The 22,709-nt window shown below is 34.6% G+C and overlaps 1 protein-coding gene across 2 annotated transcripts in view; it reads left to right on the plus strand.

Annotated features, from left to right (window-relative positions):
• The window catches only part of CWF19L2 (CWF19 like cell cycle control factor 2), a 151,774-nt gene that overhangs the window by 113,957 nt on the left and 15,108 nt on the right, over positions 1-22,709 (plus strand). For both annotated transcript variants that reach the window (XM_077113082.1, XM_077113083.1), the window contains exons 13-14: positions 13,443-13,652; positions 17,217-17,333. In XM_077113082.1, coding sequence (XP_076969197.1) covers positions 13,443-13,652; positions 17,217-17,333 — 327 coding nt within the window. The remainder of the gene's footprint in view (positions 1-13,442; positions 13,653-17,216; positions 17,334-22,709) is intronic.

Below are 22,709 nucleotides of genomic sequence, written 5' to 3' on the forward strand. Positions count from 1 at the left end.
CACCAACTGCTGCCTTATACCAATGAAGTAAGCTAACAGATAAGTGATAATGTATACAAGTGATACAATGCCTGCTCCTTCCTTTCTACTCTCTCTCTTACAAGAATCTCTTTCATGGGCTACCCTAGCCAGAAACATTCAGGAAAGGGAATTCTGGTAAAAGTAGTACCAACTAGCCAAATTGAGAAACAACCATAGCCTGTTCCTTATTGCCTTGACATAGTCCCTTAAACTATATTTAATCCCCCAAATAGGATAGCAAAGTTATGCTTCTGTCTAACTTGATGCAACTGTCCCTTATATTACCAAAAACATGCTAATTCTTTTCTTAGAATAGACTATAAGATCTCTCTCCTCTTTGGGTCACCTTCATTCTTCTCTTAGCTGGTTGACACTTTCCCTTTGATTTTTTTGTAAATTAAATACTTAGGTAAAAGTTAACTACTCAATAAATTTTATGTTATGTGGTAAAGGGTGGAGAGAGAAAAAAAAATTTTCCTAATAAATATTCATTTCAAAATATTGGAAGAATTACTCATAATTATTACAGTATTAGTTTCTACAACTGGTCATGTGGTTTTAGCTGATATTTGTAACTACTTTTCTCTTTCACTCAGTACCACCTTAACTGGTTATAGTTTCTTCCCCAATGAGGTGACTCAAATTTTTTTTCTGGTGGTCTGGGCCATTGTTAGCAGTCCTACTTTAAGTTGTTGTAGCTTTCTATTGACTTTAAGTCTCAGGCCATGGTAGGACTAAGGGGTACCCTAGAGGATGTCTTACATTCCAGACATATGTTTCCTCACTTCCATTGAAGTAACAACTGTTTACCTTTGATAGTCACCATCAAACACACCAGCCAGTATTTTAATTCCCCCTTTTTGCCTTTTCTTTTCTTCATTAGAGAAGTTCCCCAACTTCTCTTTGCAGAACAATCATGCATAAAACACAAGATTCCTATATACCGTCCTATTATTAGTCCCTTGCATTAGTACAGAATATTTGTTACAATTGATGAAAGCACATTTTTATAATTATACTATTAACTATATAGTCCCTGTTGTAACTTCGGGTTCACTGTCTGTGTAGTGTAGTTACATGGATTTTTAAAAAAGTTTTTTTCTCTTACCATATATATAAGCTAACATTTTCCCTTTTAATCACATTCAGATATATATTTCAGAGCAATGAATTACATTCACAATGTTTTACTATCATTACCACCATTTGTTACCAACACATTCTGAATAAGAACCCCAATTATTTTAAGCCATAACTTCCTTTAAGCCTTAACTGCTTTCATTTCTGGTTGTTAGTGGGATTTCAGTCATATGGCAGGGTAGTACAATCCCTAGCTTTCTGAGGACCCACCAAACTATCTTCCACAGTGGCTGCATCATTTTACATTGCCACCAGCAATGATAAGTGTTCATATTTCTTCATGTCTTCTTTAAAACTTGTAATTTTCTGTTTGTTTTTTGTTTGTTTTAATAGCAGCCATTCTAATGGGTTTGAAATGGTATCTCATTGTGGTTTTGATTTTCGTTACTATATTGGCTAATGAAATTGTGCTATCTGGGCATTTGTATATCTTCTTTGGAGAGCTCTCTATTCAAGTGTTTAGCCGATTTTTTTTCTTTATTATAACAATCAGGGCCAAAATGATTCCTATATACCACCCTACCAACTACAACTTGCATTGGTTGTTGAAAATTTGTTACAATTGATAACAGCGCATTTTTATAATTGTAATATTAACTATAGTCCGTGGTTTAACTTAGGGTACACTGTGTAGTGGACTTAAAAAAAATTTGTTATTATATAATATCTGACATTTCCTGTTTTAATCATATTCAAATATGTATTTTAGTGCTGTGAATTTTGTTCACAGTGTTGTGCTCCCTTATCCCCATCCATTTCCAAAACATTTCCATCATTCTAAGTATGAGCCCTATATATTTTAAGCGTTAGCTTTCCATTCCTTATCCTTATTCCATCCTCTGGTAACCTATATTCTGGATTCTGACTCTGTGAGTTTGCTGATTCTAATTATTTCCAATCAGTGAGGTCATATAATATTTGCTCTTTTGTATCTGGCATATTTCACTCAACAGGATTCATCCATGTTTTCGTGTGTATCCAGACTTCATTCTTTTTTTATGGCTGAATAATACTCCATTGAACATATACTGCATTTTATTTGTCTGTTCATTGGTTGATGGCACTTGGGTTGCTTCCATCTTTTGGCAATTGTAAAGGATGCTGCTATGGACATTTGCGTGCAAATACCTGTTTGAGTCCCTGCTTTCAATTCTTTTGAGTATAGACTTAGTAATAGGAATGGTGGATCATATGGCTAAGCCTTCTGAGGAACCACCAAACTGTTTTCCACAGTGGCTGCACCATATCACATTGCCACCAGCAATGAATGAGTGTTCTTGTTTCTCCACATCCTCTCCATCCAGCACTTGTTATTTTCTGTTTCTTTTTTTTGTTTGTTACTGTTTTTTAACTTTTTTATTGCATAGTATAACATATATACAAAGAAAGAAATAAAAAAGCAATAGTTTTCAAAGCACTCTTCAACCAGTGGCTGTAGGACAGATCTCAGAGTTTGTCATGGGCTACGATATGATCCTCTCATATTTTTCTTCTAGCTGCTCCAGAATATAGGAGGCTAGAAGGAGTAAATATTTTTTTTTTCACCACAATTGACTTTTTTTCTTTCTTTTTTGTGAAAAATAGCACATACAGAAAAGCAATAAATTTCAAAGCACAGCACCACAATTAGTTGTAGAACATATTTCAGAGTTTGACATGGGTTACAGTTCCACAATTTTAAGTTTTTACTTCTAGCTGCTGTAAGATACTAGAGACTAAATGAGATCAGTTTAATGATTCAGCAATCATATTCATTTGTTAAATCCTGTCTTCTCTATAAAACTCTACCATCACCAGTGATCTTTCTGTCCCTCTTTTTAGGGGTGTTTGGGCTATGGCCATTCTAATTTTTTCATGTTGTAAGGGTCTGTCACTAATATGGGGTAGGAAGATGGAACTATCTGATGTTCTGGAGAGGTTGGGCCCTCTAGGTTTCAGGACTTATCTGGTCCAGAGACCCATTTGGAGGTTGTAGGTTTCTGGAAAGTTGCGCTAGTGCATGGAACCCTTGTGAAATCTTATGCATTGCCCTAGGTATTTTTTAGGATTGGCTGGAATGGTCCTGGTTGAGGGTTGGGAGATTATAATAGGTAGCAGTGTCTACCTGAAGCTTGCATAACAGCACCTTCCAGAGTAGCCTCTTGACTCTGTTTGAACTCTCTGCCACTGATACTGTATTAGTTACACTTCTTTTCCCCCTTTTGGTCAGGATGGAATTGTTGACCTCACAGTGCCAGGGCTGAATTCATCCCTGGGAGTCATCTCCCATGTCACCCGGGAGACTTTCATCCCTGGATGTCATGTCCCACATAGTGGGAAGGGCAATGACTTCACTTGCAGAGTTGGGCTTAGAGAAGTTATGCCACATCTGAGCAACAAAAGAAGTCCTCCAGAAGTAACTCTTAGGCATACCTATAGGTAGGCTAAGCTTCTCTGCTACCAGCATAGGCTTTTTTTTCCCTTTTTCTTCGCTACCAACATAGGCTTTTTTTTTTCCTTTTTCTTTCTTATTTTTTTTAACTTTTTTATTGGATAGTCTAACATATATACAAAGCAAAGAAATAAAAAAGCAACAGTTTCTGTTTCATTAATAGCAACCATTTTAATGGGTGTGAAATGATATTTCCTTGTGGTTTTTATTGGCTTTCTCCTGATGGCTAATTATGTTGAGCATCTTTTCATGTGCTTTTTGGTCATTTATATATCTTATTAGGAGAGCTGTCTGTTCAAACCTTTTGCGCATTTTAAATTGGGCATTGTGTCTTTTTGTTGTTAATTTAAAGATTTTCTGTGTATATTCTGGATGTTAAACTTTTATCAGATATAGATATGCAGTTTCCATATATTTTCTCCCATTGTGTGGTTTGTCATTTTACTTTCATGATAAATTGTTTTTGAGGTACAAAATTGTTTAATTTTGATGAGGTCCCACTTATCTATTTATCTATCTTCCCCACCTCTGATCTTGGGGAAGAGCATTTTTATGTCTTTTTGTCACTAGTGAACAAACCAGGTGCTGGACTCCATAGCAACCTACCTGATGAGTGGGGGATGGGAGCTGGTAGTTGCAGTGCTGACAGAGCAATTCACTCTTCTTTATTGTACTTTACTAGCCTCTTCCTCCTCCTTTCTTCCCAGGGTGCTGTGCAGTGTTCTTCTGGCCCCTGGAGTTTACAAGTAGTTGTTTCAGGCAGTTCTTGTCTTTTTAGTAGTTGTTCTGGTGGAAGGACTAAGTCCTAGAACTTTCTAATCTACCATTCTTCCAGTCTTTTCATTTTATTATTATTATATATATAAATGTATATTCTAGTAAGAACAACCCCTGCCCTTTCTATGATTAAAGTGTTTCAATTTACTCAACCTACCAGGCATATCCCTACAGGGAACAGTGTCAGATCAGAGGCTTGGTGTTGATCTCTGTTGTTGGGAGATTGGGTATTCAGCATTGGCTTTAGTCAAATCAGCTTTGATGAGTGGCAGTCCATGATGCTGAGCCCATGCATAATTTCCATTTGTGCATGGCTACTTTGTTCATGAGCCCATTTGACAGTGATAGGAATTACTGGTGATGCGAAGTTTTTCACATAGATCATAAAAAGCTCACACATTTGTGACCATTTGGAGAGGTTTTTCCACATGCTTCTTCATGAGACCTCTTTGTCATAGATTCTTTAATTATGTTCCTTCCAAGTCCCTGACCATCTAGCCAAACCGTGAGCCACAGTCCATGAATCAGTGTAGACCTGCACCTCTGGCCATCTCTCCTTCCAGTCATTTTGAACAAGGCTTGAAATTTTGCCCACTGAGAGGATTTTTCTTCCCCATTGAACCTCTGGGCGATCCCTGATTGGGTCTGTAGTGTTGCAGTTGTCCACTTTTGGGTGATTCCTACATAATACAGGGACATCTGGTTATTTAAAAAAGATAATGTATAACATATTTTTAAATTTTATAGTTTTAAAAAAAATGTTGATCCAAGATGGAATCTCAGTATTTCTTCATGTGTTGCATTGGGCTATTACATCTCTATTAAGTTTGGGAGAGTTCCCCAAAACACTCTTAAACCCCAAGTTTGGGGATCCTCATGGCTGCCCTAACTTCTTTTTCTTTTTAAAATAAAATAAATACCATGGTAAGATATACGCAAAACCAAATTTGCCTTTTTAACCATATAAGAAATTATTGTGGTAACATATATGTATAAATAAAAATTGCCATTTTAACCATTTTTAAGTGTATATTTCAGTTGCATTAATTGTATTCACGATGTTGTGCAACATCACCACTAGCTGTAAACAAAACTCTCATCATTCTAAACAAATTGTATCCATTAAGAAATAACTCCCTTTTACCAACCCCCAACCCCTCCTGATAGCTTCTAGTTTACTTCTGTGTCCATGAATTTGTCTATTTTAGATATTTCATGCAAGTGTAATAATGCATATTTCTTTTTGTATGCCTTGCTTATTTTATTTAACATAATACTCTCAAGGTTCATCCATACTGTAGCATGTGTCATAACTTCATTCCTTTTTATGGCTCAGTAATATTCCATTGTATGTATATACCACATTTACCATTCATCTGATGATGGACACTTAGATTGTTTCCATCTTTTTGCTATTGTGAGTAATGTTTCTATGAACATTGATGTACAAGTATCTGTTTAAGTCCCTGTTCTCAGTTTCTTTTTGTATAAATCTAGGAGTGAAATTGTCGAGTCATAGAGTAATTTTATATTTAACTTTTTGAGGAGCTGCCATACTACTTTCTCTAGTGGCTGCACCATTTTATATTCCCACCAATAATGCAAGAAGGTAGCAATTTCTCTGTATCCTCTCCAACAATCACTGTTTTCCATTTTTGAATAATAGCTATTTGTTTTGGTTTGTTATAGCTGCTAGAATGCAATATACCACAAATGTATTGACTTTTATGAAGGGGATTTATTATGTTGAAAGTTATAATTCTAAGGTAGTGAAAATGACCAAATTAAGGCACCAATGAGAGATAATCTTCACTCAGGAAAGGCCAGTCAAGTCTGGGGTTTCTCTGTCATATGGGAAGGCACATGGTCATGTCTGCTGTCCTTCTCTCTGGGCTTCTGGTTTCAAACGGCTCTCCCAGCATCGCCAACCATCTGTGTCTGACCTTTCTCCAAAATATTCTCCTTTTAAGGAATGCCCATAAGCTAATTAAGACCACTGTGATGGGTGGGGTCATATGGAAACCACCTAATCATAAGGTCCCACCCAACAATAGGTCTGCCCCTCAAGATTGGATTAAAAGAACACAGCTTTTCTGTGGTACATAGCAGTTTCAAACCAGCCCATTCCACCCTCTGAACCCCCAAAAGACATGTTCTTTCCATATACAAAATGCATTAATTACATCACAATATCACAAAAGCCTTAAACCATTAACAATACAAATATAATACCATGTCAAAAACAGTACAAAATCTCATCAAAATCAGTTACAGTTGTGGTCTATCCCAAGGCAAAATTCTTTTCTGGCTATGAACCTGTGAAACCAGAACAAGTTATCTACTGCTGATATGCAAAGAAGGGACAGTCATACGATAGAAATTTCCATTTCCAGGGGAAGAAATTGAAAGGAAAATAGGTCAAACATTTGTTGAAATTGAATTTCAAGCAAGTCTGAAGAGAGCAGGGCAAACTTCATTAAATTTTAAGGTCTGAGAATCATTTATCCTCGGGACTTGAGAGAGCAGCTATCCCACCCTTTCCAAGGGCTTACACAGTGGCCCCTCTCTCTCCTAACATTGCGATGAGCATTCCAGTGTATCCAGGCATTGGGGAGACCACCTTGGTCTTGGTCCCACCCTTTTCAAGCATCTGGGTAGCACCTGGACTCTCAGCCATCTCTAGGGCACACACTCAACTCCTTCAGAACAAAGGGCTGGCAGCCAGACCCTCTTCAATCCCTAGAGAATGTGCTTCACCCTCTCTGAGGCCTGAGGGGCAACATTCTTCCCCAGCAATGAAATGGAAGTCCTGCCCTCTGCTTCTGGAGTAAACTCACCCTCTCTACACACATGAGTGGATCTGCTCTCCTTGCCCAAGATTTCCTGGCTCCAGACCTTAGTTTCCATGGTTCTGCCTTTGAAGTCATTTTTCCTTCAGTTTGCCCTTTTCTCTCTCTTTTAGTCCAGACTGGCAGTAGTTCTGTTCATACAGATCTCATAAAAAATTCATTGATTTGGCATGGAGCATAGAGGTCAAAACCATTAGACAATAGGACTTTCCACAGATCGTTTTTGGGCGATTCCATCTCCAACCCTGGCTTTTTCTGAAACGGCTAATTGGTTCTGTTTGTTTCAATCCTCACATGGGGCCATATTCTCAGGGTCTCATTTACCAAGAGCACAGCATTTTCCACATTATCAGCTTCTGGTTTCTTTGTATCCAAGAGTTCAGTTCTCAGCTTATCCCTTTCTTGTTGCATTTCACAGTAAGTTGCAAGAAGAAGCCAGGCTGCATTTTCCACGCTTAGTTTGGAAATTTCCTCAGCTAGATATCCAAGCTCATCACCTTCAAATTCTACCTTCCTTCCAATACCAGAACTCAATTTTGTCAATTCTCTGCCAGTTTAAAACAAACATCACCTTTCTTTCAGTTTACAAGAATGTAGTCATCATTTCTGTCTAAGGCCTTATTAGAAGACCCTTACCATCCAAATTTCTACCAGCAGTCCCTTCATAGCAATCCAGGCTTTTCCTGTTTACTTCCTCATAGTTCTTCCAAAATCTTCCCCTTATCCATGTAGTTTCCAGTGTATCTGGAAGTTGAGCTGATAGCCAAAACCCCAACATAAGTCATATTATTAGCACAGGCTGTTGTAACTCAAGGTCCCTACGTAAAAAATGACACTCTTATTAGGTAAGACATTCTGAGGATTTACAGATTATCTTCTAGTTGAGGGCAAAGCTCAGATCTCTCTTTTGGTAAAGTTAATCCTTTACTACACAGTGTCTTTAGTGTAAGCTAAAGTAGTGTAGACCTCTACATTATTTTGTTTTTCCTGACATTGACTGTGTTAAGAGTCTAGACTGGTGGCTTATAAACTTAATTCCCAATCAGGGTTTGTCTGATTGTTTCACATGATTAGATGAAGGCTAAACGGTTTTGGCAAAATTGTTGCGTTAGTGATATTGTGGACTTCCAATTTTATCTTATCAAGAGGCGCATAATGTTGGGATGTCCTGCTATGCAAATCTTGATTATGTCATTGCAGAGGTGAATTTTTCTGTTTGTAATTAAAAGTAGTCTTTGGGATATTTTAACGTATGTGAGAATTTTGTTCTCCAAATTGAATTTACAAAGTGGTTTTAAAAATTCTGTTGCTCCTTATTTATTAGCTGTTTTGTTTTTTTTTTCAGTAAAAATAGCTTAAGTTTTTGTCTCTCTTTTTCTTTGTGATTATATATATATATATATATATATATATATGTATCCATTGCTTCACTATGGTATTCTCCATCCTCTTCCACTCCTGTGTTCTCCTTTCCCTCCTCCACTTCCTTCTCCTTCTCTCCCTTTTCACATTTTCAAAAATACCCTTCTTTTAATTCTTATAATCATTTTTCTTCATTTTCCAGAAATATTTGGAAAAGAAATTCACATAGTTTAAAAATTTATGATATACCATCTTTGCCTTATATAAAATCATCAGCTTTCTTTCAGATTCTGTCTAAATGATTGAGGTATATTTTCATGTCTGTCTGCTATTTCTTTACCTCTCATTCTCCAGCATTATTGTTTTTCCTCTCTTAAGCATAATATATTCTATCATCTGTAAATAATCTAACCATTACAAAATATTGACTACTGTTGCCAATAATAATAAGAAGGTAGGCTCAGTGATTGATAAAATGTATTAATTTTTCTCTACCATAGCATACGTGTAAGCTGGGCATGACCTACTAACTTGAGTGACTTCCTGTAGATTAAAATTTTTGACTCAACCCCCCCAAAAAACATGATAGGAAAAACCAGGTAAGTAGAGGCTTTAGGAAGTGAGAATGATATTTCTTAGATAGATGTTCTTGGGTAGATGAGAACTATATTTCAGTGGTGTTGAAGAGTTATTTGCCTTAATTGGCAAGAATATATACCGTATTTATTTCAAACACTAGAAATAAATCAGAGAAGTTTGGCAGCATCCATGGAATTTATATTTAAATAATAGGAGTGCTATTATACTCCATGTTATAAAACATTTTATTTGAATTAAATGCATTTCTAATTATGAACTGATTTTTAATATCACTGTGCTATAACATAGCACACATAGAAACACACATTTTTATCTGTAAAAGCACATTATCTGCTCCTGCTAATATATTTTAGTTAAAATAAATAACTGTTAGCTATCTGCATTCCCCTTAATAGTTACTGTGCTGATTTGAAACTGCTATGTACCCCAGAAAAGCCGTGTTATTTTCCTAACCCGATCTTGTGGGAACAGACCTATTGTTTAGGGTGGAAACTTTTGATTGGATTATTTCCATGGAGATGTGACACACCCATGTGGTTGGACCTTTTGATTAGATGGAGATGTGGCCCCACTCATTCAAGGTGGGTCTTGATTAGTTTACCAGAGTCCTTTAAAAAGGGAAACATTTTGGAAATGTTTCTCTGAAAAGAGCTGATGTAGGTGCAGACTTTTGGAGATACTTGGAGTGCTGACAGAGAGATTCCTAGACACAGACATTTGGAAATGCGAAGTCCCAGGAGATTACAGGAGCTAAGAGAGTCAACAGAAACTAGACAGGAGCCAGAGCTCAGCAGACATTGCTATGTACCTTTCCATGAGATGCTAAGTGAGCCAGAACCTGGAGAGAGCCAAGGGAAGCCAAGAGAAGAAATCCAAAGCTTGCCCTGGAGCGGCTAAGAAAGGACCAACAGACACCGGCTGCGTGTCTTCCCATGTGAAGAGAATTCCCAGACACCACTTGGCCTTTCTTTAGCGTTAAGGTTTCTTTCTTTGTATGTCTTAGTTTGGACATTTTTGTGGCCTTAGAACTGTAAACTTGTAACTTAATAAATTCCCTTTTAAAAGCCAGTCCATTTCTGGTATATTACATTCCAGCAGCCGTCAGCAAACCAAAACAGGTATCTTAACTCAATTGGGTATGGTGTATTTATTCTTGATTAAGTCTAAGTTTTCTTCTGACTGCCTGTTCTGATTCATAGACTGTATTCAAAATATACCCTTTTATGTTTCTTAAGGGACAGATGTCTTACTATATGTTAGGCACTTTTCACTTTTGTCATCAGATAGACCTTGCTTTGTTTCCTGATTCTGCCTCTTAGTAGCTGTGTGACTTTACATTACTCTTTCTGAATCTGTTTTTTTCTAATAATCTGTCAAGTGAGAATGACAATTCCTATTTTTGTAGGGTTATTTGAATTAGAGAGTACTTAAAATTTCTCTTGGTACCTAGTACATAGTTGGTCATTATTATAAAAATGAATGACCAGTTCTGATGTTGTTCAAAATGTAATGAATTGGGTATAAAGGTCTGCAGTTAAAAAAACAATGCAGTATAGTTCACATAAATAGAAAAATGTGAAAGAATAGAGAGGAATATAAGAATTAATATTGAGAAAATGTGGAAGAGAAAAATAAACTTCAAGTGTGGACAAATAAGATAATCTGCTATGATAAATACCTGACTAATAATGATCTTTTAACTTGGTTCTATCAAGAATAACAGTTTAGAAATTTTCTTCTGCTTATATTGCTTTATATACTCTTCTAGCTCCTTAAGGTAGAAGCTGACATCAATGATGAGTCCTTTCTTGTTTAGTGTTATTGTTTAGATAGTTAATACTATAAATTTCCCTCTAAATACTGCTAAATACTGTGGCATCTTGCAAGGGCTAATATGTTGTGGCTTTGGTTTATTTTGGTTTCAAGTTTTTGTTAGTTGCTGTATGTTCTATAAAGTCACTGAGAATGCTGAATTAGTGAATACTGAATGTTGCTTCTAAGGAGAATATTAGATTAGCATCCTGTGAGTCTCTGGTCATAACATTTTCATCAACCAATCAATAAATAACTTTGTTTTATTTGTCTTTCTATTTAAAGATATCTTATTTAATATTTATTATTGATTCATGAACATTAAACTCATGACCAGGAGCACTTAACTCATGCCTGTATGAAACTAACATATATATTTTCTCCATAAGGGATATCATATCCTTCTTTGCTTAGGAACACTAGATACCTCTTTAGCACTCCTTAATAGCAAAATCACAAACAAAAAGCACTTTTTGTGAAAAAACAAAAAGATAGATTGTTGCTTTTTCAACTTTGCTGGAAATGTGCACATCAGTCAACTCAAATTATTTTGCTGTTCTGCCCATGTCTGAAAATGACTGTAAAAGTGCTACAAGTGTTGATTTTTGGGGTTGCAAATAAATTTTAGTGAGTAAATGAATTCTCATATAAACAGAATCTGCTAATAACAAGGATTGACTGTATTTTCTAAATTTCTTCATGGGTTATTTAGAAGTGTGTTATTTAGTTTCCAAAAACTTAGGTATTTTCCAAAGATCTTCTCTAACCAATTTTTAATTTAATTCATTGTGTTTAGAGAATATACTTTGTGTGACTTGAATTCTTTTAAATATATTGAGAATTGTTTATGACCCAGAATGTGATCTATCTTGGTAAATATTCCATGTGTGCTTGAGAAGAATGTGTATTCTGGTATTGTTGGATGTAATGTTCTATCAATGTCACTTACGTCAAGTTGGTTGAGAGAGTTTTTGAGTGTACTATATGCCTATTGATTTTCTGTCTACTTGTTCCATCAATTATTGAAAAAGGAGTGTTTAAATCTCTGACTACGCTTGTGTATTTGTTTATTTTTTTCTTGCATATCTTAGGTTTTGCTTCATGTATTTTGATTCTCTGTTATTAGGTGCATAAACTTTGAGGATTGTCTTGCCCTCTTAATAATCTGATCCCTTTAACTTTATGAAATGGCTTCTTTACCCTTCATAATATTCTTTGCTCTGAGATCTACTTTAGTATTAATAGATCCACTTCAACTTTCTTTAAATATTTTTATGTATGCTGAGATCCAGGCATCTTTCTATGGCTTTGTATTTGATGATAAATGAAAAGTAATTCCTTGTCTTCAGGGAATTTAGTCTAATGGAAGAAAAGAAAAGTTAATGGCCAATTATGATTCTGTGTGGTCATCATGAGATTCATGGAACTATAGATACACATTCGAGGAGCTTGGAAGATCTAGGAATGTTCTTTCATGGATGTGAAGACTATATTTAAGTCTGGGATTGAAAGATGAGTAGGTGTAAAATGGTGAAATTGAGGACAGACTTGGTCAGACAGCAGTATATGTAAAACATCCAGGTAACAGTACTTTCTGGCACTTAAAATGGGGTAGCTAGAACATGGAGTCTGCCTAAGAGCAAAGTGAGATGAGTCTTGAGAGGCCTTCAAGGCTACTTATAATAATGTTGGTGACTCACATTTACTGAGTCCTTACTGCATGCCATGCACGAGCTGTGAGGATTAGGTGAGACAACCCTGTTAGATGGATAATTTTATTATAACCATTGTAAAATGAGGGAAATAGGGCATAGAGAGGGCACAGAGAGACTAAATAACTCAATTAAGGTTATACAGTTAGTGGGGGAGATAGAATTTGACCCTGGCCGTTTTGACTGTAGGACCCAAGCTTTTAACCATTATTGTTTTCTGTGTCTAAACTAGAGTTTAATTTGTTCCTGTAGGCAATGTAGAGCTCTTTAATGATTCTAAGTAGGGGCACAAATAAGTAAATTGTGTTTAAAAAACATCAGTTAGTACACAATTTATGTTGGGGAAGATGTAGAGAAGGTATCTAGAGATAAAATTGAAAAATGTTTTCTGTCCTATGTAAGTGTGTGTATTAATTTTTAAAGTGAAAGTAGTTAAACTCTCTCTGGTGGAGTTTCTTCCACCAAATAATGGTTCCTACCTTATAGGACTATAAAAACTCAAATTGCAGTGAACTGCATTTAGTAAATGCTTAGTAAAGTGATCATGTAAAAGTGATGATGGTGATGGACTGATTGATCTTTGAAGGTAAAAGTTTACTTTTTAATCATATTTTATTTTTCTTTCTTGTTATGTAAGAGCTTTATCATAGAACTGGAGATATGACTTCAAGATGCTATACTACAATAAAACCTTAACTACCACACTCTTCCCCTCACCGTATTATTTTGATTTTTCAGTTTATGGGAAAAACAGATAGAGACTATTATACTCTGGATGACATGTTTGTCTCCAAAGCAGCTGATAGAGAAGGTCTTGGTGAAGATATGAACCAGAGGAAAAGAGCTATTGCTGAGCACCAGAGTCTGACTGCACAAATGGAAAAATGTCTATATTGTTTTGACAGTTCTCAATTTCCCAAGCATCTTATTGTTGCAATAGGTATTAAGGTAAGAAATGTAACATTATTTACCTAAGGAAGAGATTTCTTAGTATGTATATTTGCCTTTTTCTTCATACTCATGTAAAATTTCTGAGGAATCTGTCTTCCCTGATTCAATGACATGAAGCTCTACATCTTGTATGAGTCTACTCTTTAGAGAAGCAGCATTGGGTAGTAGGTAAGCTCATGGAGTTTGGATCCAGACTACCTGGATTCAAATTCAGGCTCTCCCATTTACCAGCAGTGTGATGTTATTTGCGTGATTGGTACTTTCTCAGCGTTAAAATCACCTCCGAGAGACTCAGTCTGAAGTAGCTTTTGCCTTTTTCCTTATTTTCTCATAGTGGTTTTTTCCTTTATAGAACATCTCATAATTTGAAGAAATTTATTGTATTTTCTTTTGTTCTATTTATTTATTGGATATCTTCCTCTATAAATCTATAAAAATCTGTATGCTCCATGAGAACAGAGATAATTTTTGCTTTGTCACTGTATACCAAGCATCTAACTCTGCTCCTAGTACATTCTAGTCACTTATCTCAAAAAATATTTGTTGATTTGATTTTTACATTAAGTAAATAATTTATGTGTACCTGGTATATTATATCATGGACACAGAAAGGCGTAATGGTGTCTGGAGCAAATAGTTTAAGGTATAGACATATGCATATGTATTTATTTAATTAATTTATTTGTTTATTGTACTATACACTTACACATACACAAATGCATGTACAATTATGTGTCCAAAGAACAGTCAATGACTTTAACTTTTCTGTTCCAAGTCTAGTCTTTCTTTAGGTTGGTATATTGTTAAGTCATTAAGATAGTCACTCAGTTTGAATGTTGGCTTCTTTTACTTTTATTTCTTATCCTTATTTTTCTTCTCTTCCAAATTTCAGCTAAAATAAGGTAAATATAAAAATTGCATTCAAATTTAATAAACATTAGAAAGGAAAAATAAACAACACCTTAACCAATTATTTGTAGTAAGTTTTTCTGAATTCCTTTCTAGACCTTTTACATAAATACTTAAATTTTTTGTATATGTGACTTTATGTGTCAAGATTTCATTCACCTTTAGTCTACTCCCTATCTTTAAAAAATGTAAGAGTAAAGTAAATATCAAATAACACTTAAAATTTTCCTATATTGCCTTAGGTGAAGTTTGGATCTTTTCAATGGTTTTATTTTCCCTGTTGCACTGAAGACAGGCTGGCTGCATAGATGCACAGGTGTATTAAGGGTACAATCATTTTGTTAGCCTCCTGCTCTTTAAGCTGCATTCCAAAGCAGGCATTTCTTAATTCACTGGTCAAAGGAAACTGTTAACCAGTTAAATTGATCTCCTAGATTGTTTTCCCCTTACTTTTTAGTTTTGCTACTGTGAATAACCTACATTTTCCAAATTAATGATTTCTAATGGTATTAAATTCTTCTCTTTGCCTTTAGCAATGAGAGAATTGGCTAATCTGTTTCTGTCCCCTCTGACTAGACTTTTCATTCAGAAAGTTTTGAAATCAGTTATCTCTCTCCTTTCTCAACCTGTGCATTATTACACTCTCTTCAGCCTTTCATCTGTAAATATTTCAATATGGACATATCTGAAATATTGGTTAGGAGTAAGTTCATCAGTTCCCTATATCTGGTTTCCTGCCCCATCCATTGTACCTAGTAGATCAGTTTTTAAAATCTAGATAAACAATAACAAATCATTCCCTTTAGTTATTACCTAAGTTAATTATATATGAGCATGAGTTTCTAAGGAATTGCCTTACTCTTAAACTGAAATAGGAAACAGTATTTTAAAGCAATTCAATAATTGGAGGCTCAGCTTGAATTTCTACTATTAAAATAATGTCTTCAACCCAAATGTATTCATGAAACCACATTAGCACTCATTAGAGTCAGAAGTTAATAAATTTCTGATCATCAGACATCCTTACCTGCTCACTCCTTTTTTTAATTAAATGTTTTTAATAAAATGTCTATATCCACCTCCTTGTCAGCACTATGCTTTTTTTAAAATAAATATAATTTACTTTTAGAATAGTTGTAGATTTACAGAACAATTGAGACGTTAGTACATAGAGTCCCATATCCCACACCATTTTCCCTTTTATTAACATTTTATATTAGTATAGTATATTTGTTAAGTAATAAACCTGCATTGATTGATACATCATTATCAAGTAAAGGCTATACTTTACTCAGATTTCCTTAGTTTTTATCTAGTGTCCTGTTTCTGTTTCATGATACCATACTACGTTTAGTTGTCATGTTTCCTTAGACTCTTCTTGACAATGATAGTTTCTCATGTTTTCCTTGTTTTGATGACCTTGAGAGTTTTGAGGAATATTTTTCAGGTATTCTCCCCTCTGTTGGAATTTGTCTGATATTATTCTCATGATTAGACTATGGTTATGGATTTTTGAAAGTTAGACCACAGAATTAAAGTGCCATTTCATCACATCATATCACATCCAATTCATTCCTTTAGGTGTTTATTTTTCTTTTCCCTCTTATATGTTCATCTTGTCTGGGAAAAAATAATTTCCAGTACCTGTTTTAGGTAATTTTCATGATATTCATAATGCTTTTGAAAATAGACTTGACTGTTTTGCGTCTTCTTACCTATGATTGACACTTGTATCTTGTTCTTTTTCACAGTAATTTTGTAGGAAGTTTACTTATTTATGTCAATATATTTTGTTTTTTAAGTCTAGTGAGTTGCCCTCAGACTTTCCCATGCCTTTTTGTCTTTATTTCTTTTTTAAATTGTGAATGTAATTGCAGTTTTACTGTAAATATAGGTAAAAATCCAAATGCACTCCTACTTTGTCCTTTCATCAAATTTAAAAAAAATTTTCAATATGGTGTAAAATAAATAAATAAACAAATAAATATTGTCGGCCATGCAAAATAGTTCTAACTAAACTTAACAAAAATAATAGAAAATATGATTGAGTCCCTTTACAAAATTTTCTGTATGCTCCTCGTAAAACCTTTTGCTACTTAACCTTTTTGCTTTTAAAAGAAAGTTTGCATATAATGGGAAAATAGCATCAGCTTTTAGGTAATGGGTATATGTGTAATTAATGAGGGCTTAACTAGATCAGCTAAGCCATCCCAAGGTCATTTTCCTTCCCTCCTAGTTAGGTTAATTCTCTTGTCTCAGCTAATGAGATTTAAGAAAACCTGATTTGTTAATAAGTTAAACTAATTTATCATTACCAGGCCATGTATCATTTTATGCTTGGGAAACTTGTGCTGTTAAAAGGCTTCCAAAACATGTAGCTCCCTCAGAATGAGGAAAAAGTGTCATTTATTCTGTGCTTAGGTGATCTTAACCTTTGTCTGATGTATAACACTAAAAATGAAGATTTTGCGCTCTAAATTTCCAGTTTCTCAAAATTCATCCTCATAATATCTTTTAAAATATTCAAATAAAAATATTGTTGATAAGAATGTATACTTCATTAAATGTTAGCCATTTTTCCCTACTAGGGACTCATCTGTTACAACTGAGAATAAATAGCAATAACATTTCATCTTTGGAATTTTTTTATAGGTTTATTTATGTTTGCCCAACTTTCAGTCTCTTACTGAGGGGCACTGCCTGATAGTCCCTCTACAACACTATAGAGCAGCTACCTTATTGGATGAGGACATCTGGGAAGAAATTCAGGTCAGCATGATAATGCTAATTATAACTGAGATGCTTTTAAGCAATTTTCACAAATTATTGTAAATAATTTCCAATAGGTTTGTATCTTTGTCTAATGATTTTATTTTCTGAATTTAAGCACTTGCATATGTTTCCACAGTGGTGTGTATCTGTGTATCATAATGTTTTTACCACTCAGTTCTTGTTATTTTCCTTCTCTTATATACTCCATGTTTTTGAAAACTTTTGTCCACAAAATAAACTGTTTGATGAAGTATAATTATTATTTTATTTAGTATTATTTTTTGCACGGGCAGGCACTGAAATCAAACCTGGGTCTCTGACATGGCTGGCAAGAAATCTGCCTGCTGAGCCATCATGGCCTGCTTGTAATAATTATTTCTACTTAAAAAGTTAATCTGCCCTGGCCATTAGAGAAATGCAAATCAAAACCACAATGAGATATCATCTCACACCCATCAGAATGGCCATTATCAACAAAACAGAAAATGACAAGTGCTGGAGAGGATGCGGAGAAAGAGGCACACTTATCCACTCACTGTTGGTGGGAATGTCAAATGGTGCAACCACTGTGGAAGGCAGTTTGGCGGTTCCTCAAAAAGCTGAATATAGAATTGCCATATGACCCAGCAATACCATTGCTAGGTATCTACTCAGAGAACTTAAGGGCAAAGACACAAACGGACATTTGCACACCAATGTTTATAGCAGCATTATTTACAATTGCAAAGAGAGGAAAACAGCCAAAATGTCCATCAACAGAAGAGTGGCTAAACAAACTGTGGTATATACATACGATGGAATATTATGCAGCTTTAAAACAAGATAAACTTATGAAGCATGTAATAACATGGATGGACCTAGAGAACATTATGCTGAGTGAGTCCAGCCAAAAACTAAAAGACAAATACTGTATGGTCCCACTGATGTGAACGGACATTCGAGAATAAACTTGGAATATGTCATTGGTAACAGAGTCCAGCAGGAGTTAGAAACAGGGTAAGATAATGGGTAATTGGAGCTGAAGGGATACAGACTGTGCAACAGGACTAGATACAAAAACTCAAAAATGGACAGCACAATAATACCTAAGTGTAAAGTAATCATGTTAAAACACTGAATGAAGCTGCATCTGAGCTATAGGTTTTTTTTTTTACTATATTATTACTTTTATTTCTTTTCTCTATATTAACATTCTGTATCTTTTTCTGTTGTGTTGCTAGTTCCTCTAAACCGATGCAAATGTACTAAGAAATGATGATCATGCATCTATGTGATGATGTTAAGAATTACTGATTGCATATGTAGAATGGTATGATTTCTAAATGTTGGGTTAATTTCTTTTTTTCCATTAATTAATAAAAAAAAAAAAGTTAATCTGGGCAGTTCAGAGGTTAGAATGCCTGCCTTCATGCAGGAGAACCTGGGTTCGAGTCCTGGACCATGCACTCAAAAAAAAAAAAAAACAGTTAATCTAAGACTTCTAATCACTGTTGGTTTTTTTTTTAGTAGTATGAAATAATCATTGTTCTCATAGTAAGCTAATAAATCCTAGGCAAAAGGAAAGAAATTTGAGGTGATAAAAAGATATTTTGTGAGTCAGAGGTTTTATTCAGCAATTTCAAAAATCCTTTGAACAGAATTGACCTCTGTGGCTGTGATTTTTGTGATGCTTTCGTTACTGGCTTTAATTTCTGCCTTTTCCCCTTAATAATAATGCCCAGCTTTTAGATTCAAATATATATATGTATACACATAATTTATGTGTGTGTATATTTTTTTAATAACAGACTCTTCAAGAGATTGAATGGCACAGCATGGGTGAAATTGCTGCTGAATTATTTCAGGACCTCCTCACTACCAAAAAAGAAGGAAAGGAGGAACGCTCTTGTATTTGTAGGCCTGACAGCAGAAAAGGAATTGCAGGGACCCCTGGTTAAAAAAATGCAAAAATTAAAAGACTTCATAAGAGTCTGTATTACTAGTTTTTGCAACTTGCTGATAAAGATGCCAATAGAGAGACTATTTTGACTACATTTCATGAAATTTGGTCTCTTACTCCCTGTCCTTTTTGGGTTTATGCTTTGAAGGTTAAGGGCAATTTTTTTTTTAATGCATCCATGGCCAAGCAAGGGTGAGAATGTGGACAGGTTTTTTGTTTGTTTTTTCCGATTAGAGCATTTGTAGGTTTACAGAAAAATCATGCTGGACAAGTATTTTTGATGTGAAGATTTTTTTTTTCTAATAGCAGATGCCAGTACCAGTAAGTAATTTAAGGTGGAAAGTATGGAAATTTGGTTTTCAGAATTATCTTAGATCTTTTCTGGGGTGCCTTTTAAAAACTTATACATGCAAAACTAACTTCCTGTAGAGCAAAATACAGTGCCAAAAGATATTTAATAATTACAGGAATTTAGTTTATATATTTTATATTTCTGTACCATATGAAACTCCTTGAAAAGCATTGGGCTGTATAAAGAAGATTATTCAGTTGAACAGATACTGAATACATTAATGTAAGGTATTTTTCTAGGTGTTGTGAGAAATGCAAAGATAAAATCAGTTATTAATTCTGTCTAAAGTGTATAGTATATTCTAGTAGAGGTTACATTATAGCTTAGCAGATGTTGTAAGCCAGGTGCATTATGGAAAATTGGGTGAGGGAGGAATTTTATACAATCTTTTATGCAAATAATGGTATTATAACTCATTTATTTGATGAAAGGAAGTTATTATAAGTTATAAATTACTACAGGATGGGGAACTCATGAAATATTGAATCTAAGCTTATTTAAATAAATCTAGTGTTTTAGATTTTGTCTTAAAAAAATTTTTTTTGTATGCTGTAAGGTGGGGTCGCATTTCATTCTTTTTCAATGTGAGTATCCCATTATTGTAGCCCCTGTTGTTGATTTTTTGGGGGAGGGGGGCGGGAAGAAGTGCATGGACCGTAATCAAACCCAGGTCTCCCTCATGGCAGGCAAGAATTCTACCACTGAACTACTCTTGCACCCCCAAGTTTTACTAAATTTATAATGAAACTTGATCCCCTTTAAATGTATTCTTATCAGATTGACAGCTTGAATTTATGCTACCATCAGACACTGTAGGCCTATTTATATATTGAATATCTCAAATTGGAGTGAGGAAGGAATGCTGGTGCTTACCTACAGTGAGTTCACTGGGAAGTATGGAGATAGGGCCCATTTCATTGGGAAACTGCCAGTGTTGGTACCTTTAGGTCTTTTTCTTGGAGCTAGTCATACTCCTTAGAAATACTCTTATTCTCTTGCCTAGAGTCTGTAAGTCTGGATGTCAATGTTCTGGGAGCTGAGTGAGAAAAAAATCTGGGGATGGCAGAGTATTGAACATTTGTTAAGTATACTTTCCTATAATTCCCTTATTTTCACCATATATCCCAAGTATGTCTGGTTTTTTCAGCCCAGCTACCTGCCTTAAATTTTACCTCCTCCAGAAGAGAATCCTGCAGTTTTATGCTTGTAGAGGAGAGGATTTGGGGTTTTAATTGCTTCTTCAGAAGAAAAGCCATGTATTTTTAGCCACACCTTCCGTAAATACTTGATGCTGCCAATTCCTGAGCAGTGCAGTCTGGGTTTCTCCTTTACTATTCTTGCAAACTTGCCTCTACCCTCACCCCCACTAGATATGAACAGACTTTCTAGCATTTAAGTCAGATGTTACAGGGTGATCTGATTTTTGGTGTATTTTCTCTCATTCTTTTTGTTCAAGTAGGTTTATACCTTTTAAAAAAATTGCTTTAATGTCATTTTTTGAGGGGATTTCCTATAGAGGAAGGAGAATTAAATGTATGTATGTTTCTGTCCTGTCTCATGACCTTTACCTTTAGATAACTTTATCTTTAGACATGTTATCTTTAGAAAACATATATAAATTTTACCATGATCAGCTCTATATAGCTTTAATATTTTTAAAAGTACTTTAATTCCAAAACTATTTACTTATGTTTACCTGATTCTTTGTAGTTTGACTTGATGGAAATTAAGAACTGCAACACTATAGTAGTTTTCACTTAAATACGTTATAAGAAACTTAAGTCCAGATGGGTTGATTAAATGAGAAATGGGCAATGATATGTATACTCATAGTTCAGAAATGTACACTAGTGATAACCCAAATGATAGAATGTTTTCTACTAGGAATATGGGCTTTCATGTCATCTCTATAAATTAAGATCTCCTTATATCTATGAAGCATGAGGTAGTTTTTGGTTTATCTTTGATAATGAGCTACAAAAAGTTTCCTCATTGTTTTGTTGTTTTGTACCTTGAAAACATGAATATTATTGAAATGTATATAGGGTATTTGTTATATTGTGCTAGGGAAAATCCTACTTTAATGGAGATGGTAACCTCAAATTGCACCATTAAACTAATATTTTTGATTTAAAGTATTTATGTATATAGAGGAAAAGTACTTAAATATTTGCGTTTGAGTGTGTATGTGTGTGTGTGTGCTCTTTGGGGCTTTTAGTGTGATTTTAATAGATTTTATAATATTGAAACATCTTTGCAGTAGTAGTTAATTTAGTATTTGTTCAGTTTTTCATTTAAAACCCTTGATATCTTGAGCCTGCCTGCTTCATGATTATCCAGATAGAATCTATAACAGTCATCCAGGGTTTTACTAGGAAGGTACCTTTTGAACAAATAGTGCTTTAGCAATTGAACTTCCATAGACAAAAAACTAAACCTCAGCCTAAACCTCATGCCTTATTACAAAAATTAATTCAAAATGTACTATGGACTTAAATGTAAAATGTAAAACGATAATCCTTTTAGAAAACTTTTAGGATACAATCTTCAGGATCTTGGGCTATACAAGAAAGTTCTTAGACTTGACACCAGTTAGAAAATAGGTAAAAGCCAGGAAGAGACATTTCACCAAAGAGTATACATAGATGGCAAATAAGTACATGAAATGATATTCAACGTTATTAGCTGTTAGGAAAATACAAAATTAAAATCATAAGGATCTAGTGCTATAAATACCTATCAGAATATAAAATTAAAAAATCTTGTCAATTTCAAATGCTGATGATGATGTGGAGAAACTACATTGCTCTTACATTGTTGGTGGAAATGTAAAATGGTTAGCCACTTTGGAAAACAGTAGGGCAATTTCTTAAAATATGAAATATGCTATTACTATATGACTTAAAAATTGTATGTCTTGGCATTTATTCCAGAGAAATGAAAGTTATTTATCGACAAAATCCTGTAAAGAAATATAATAGCCCAAAACTGGAAAACTCAGATGTTGTGTAAGAGGTGAATGGTTAAACATACTTTGGTACATTGGTATAAGAATGTACAATGGATGTAACAACTTGGATGA

Source organism: Tamandua tetradactyla, chromosome 8 (genome assembly GCF_023851605.1).
Source record: "Tamandua tetradactyla isolate mTamTet1 chromosome 8, mTamTet1.pri, whole genome shotgun sequence".
NCBI lineage: Eukaryota > Metazoa > Chordata > Mammalia > Pilosa > Myrmecophagidae > Tamandua > Tamandua tetradactyla.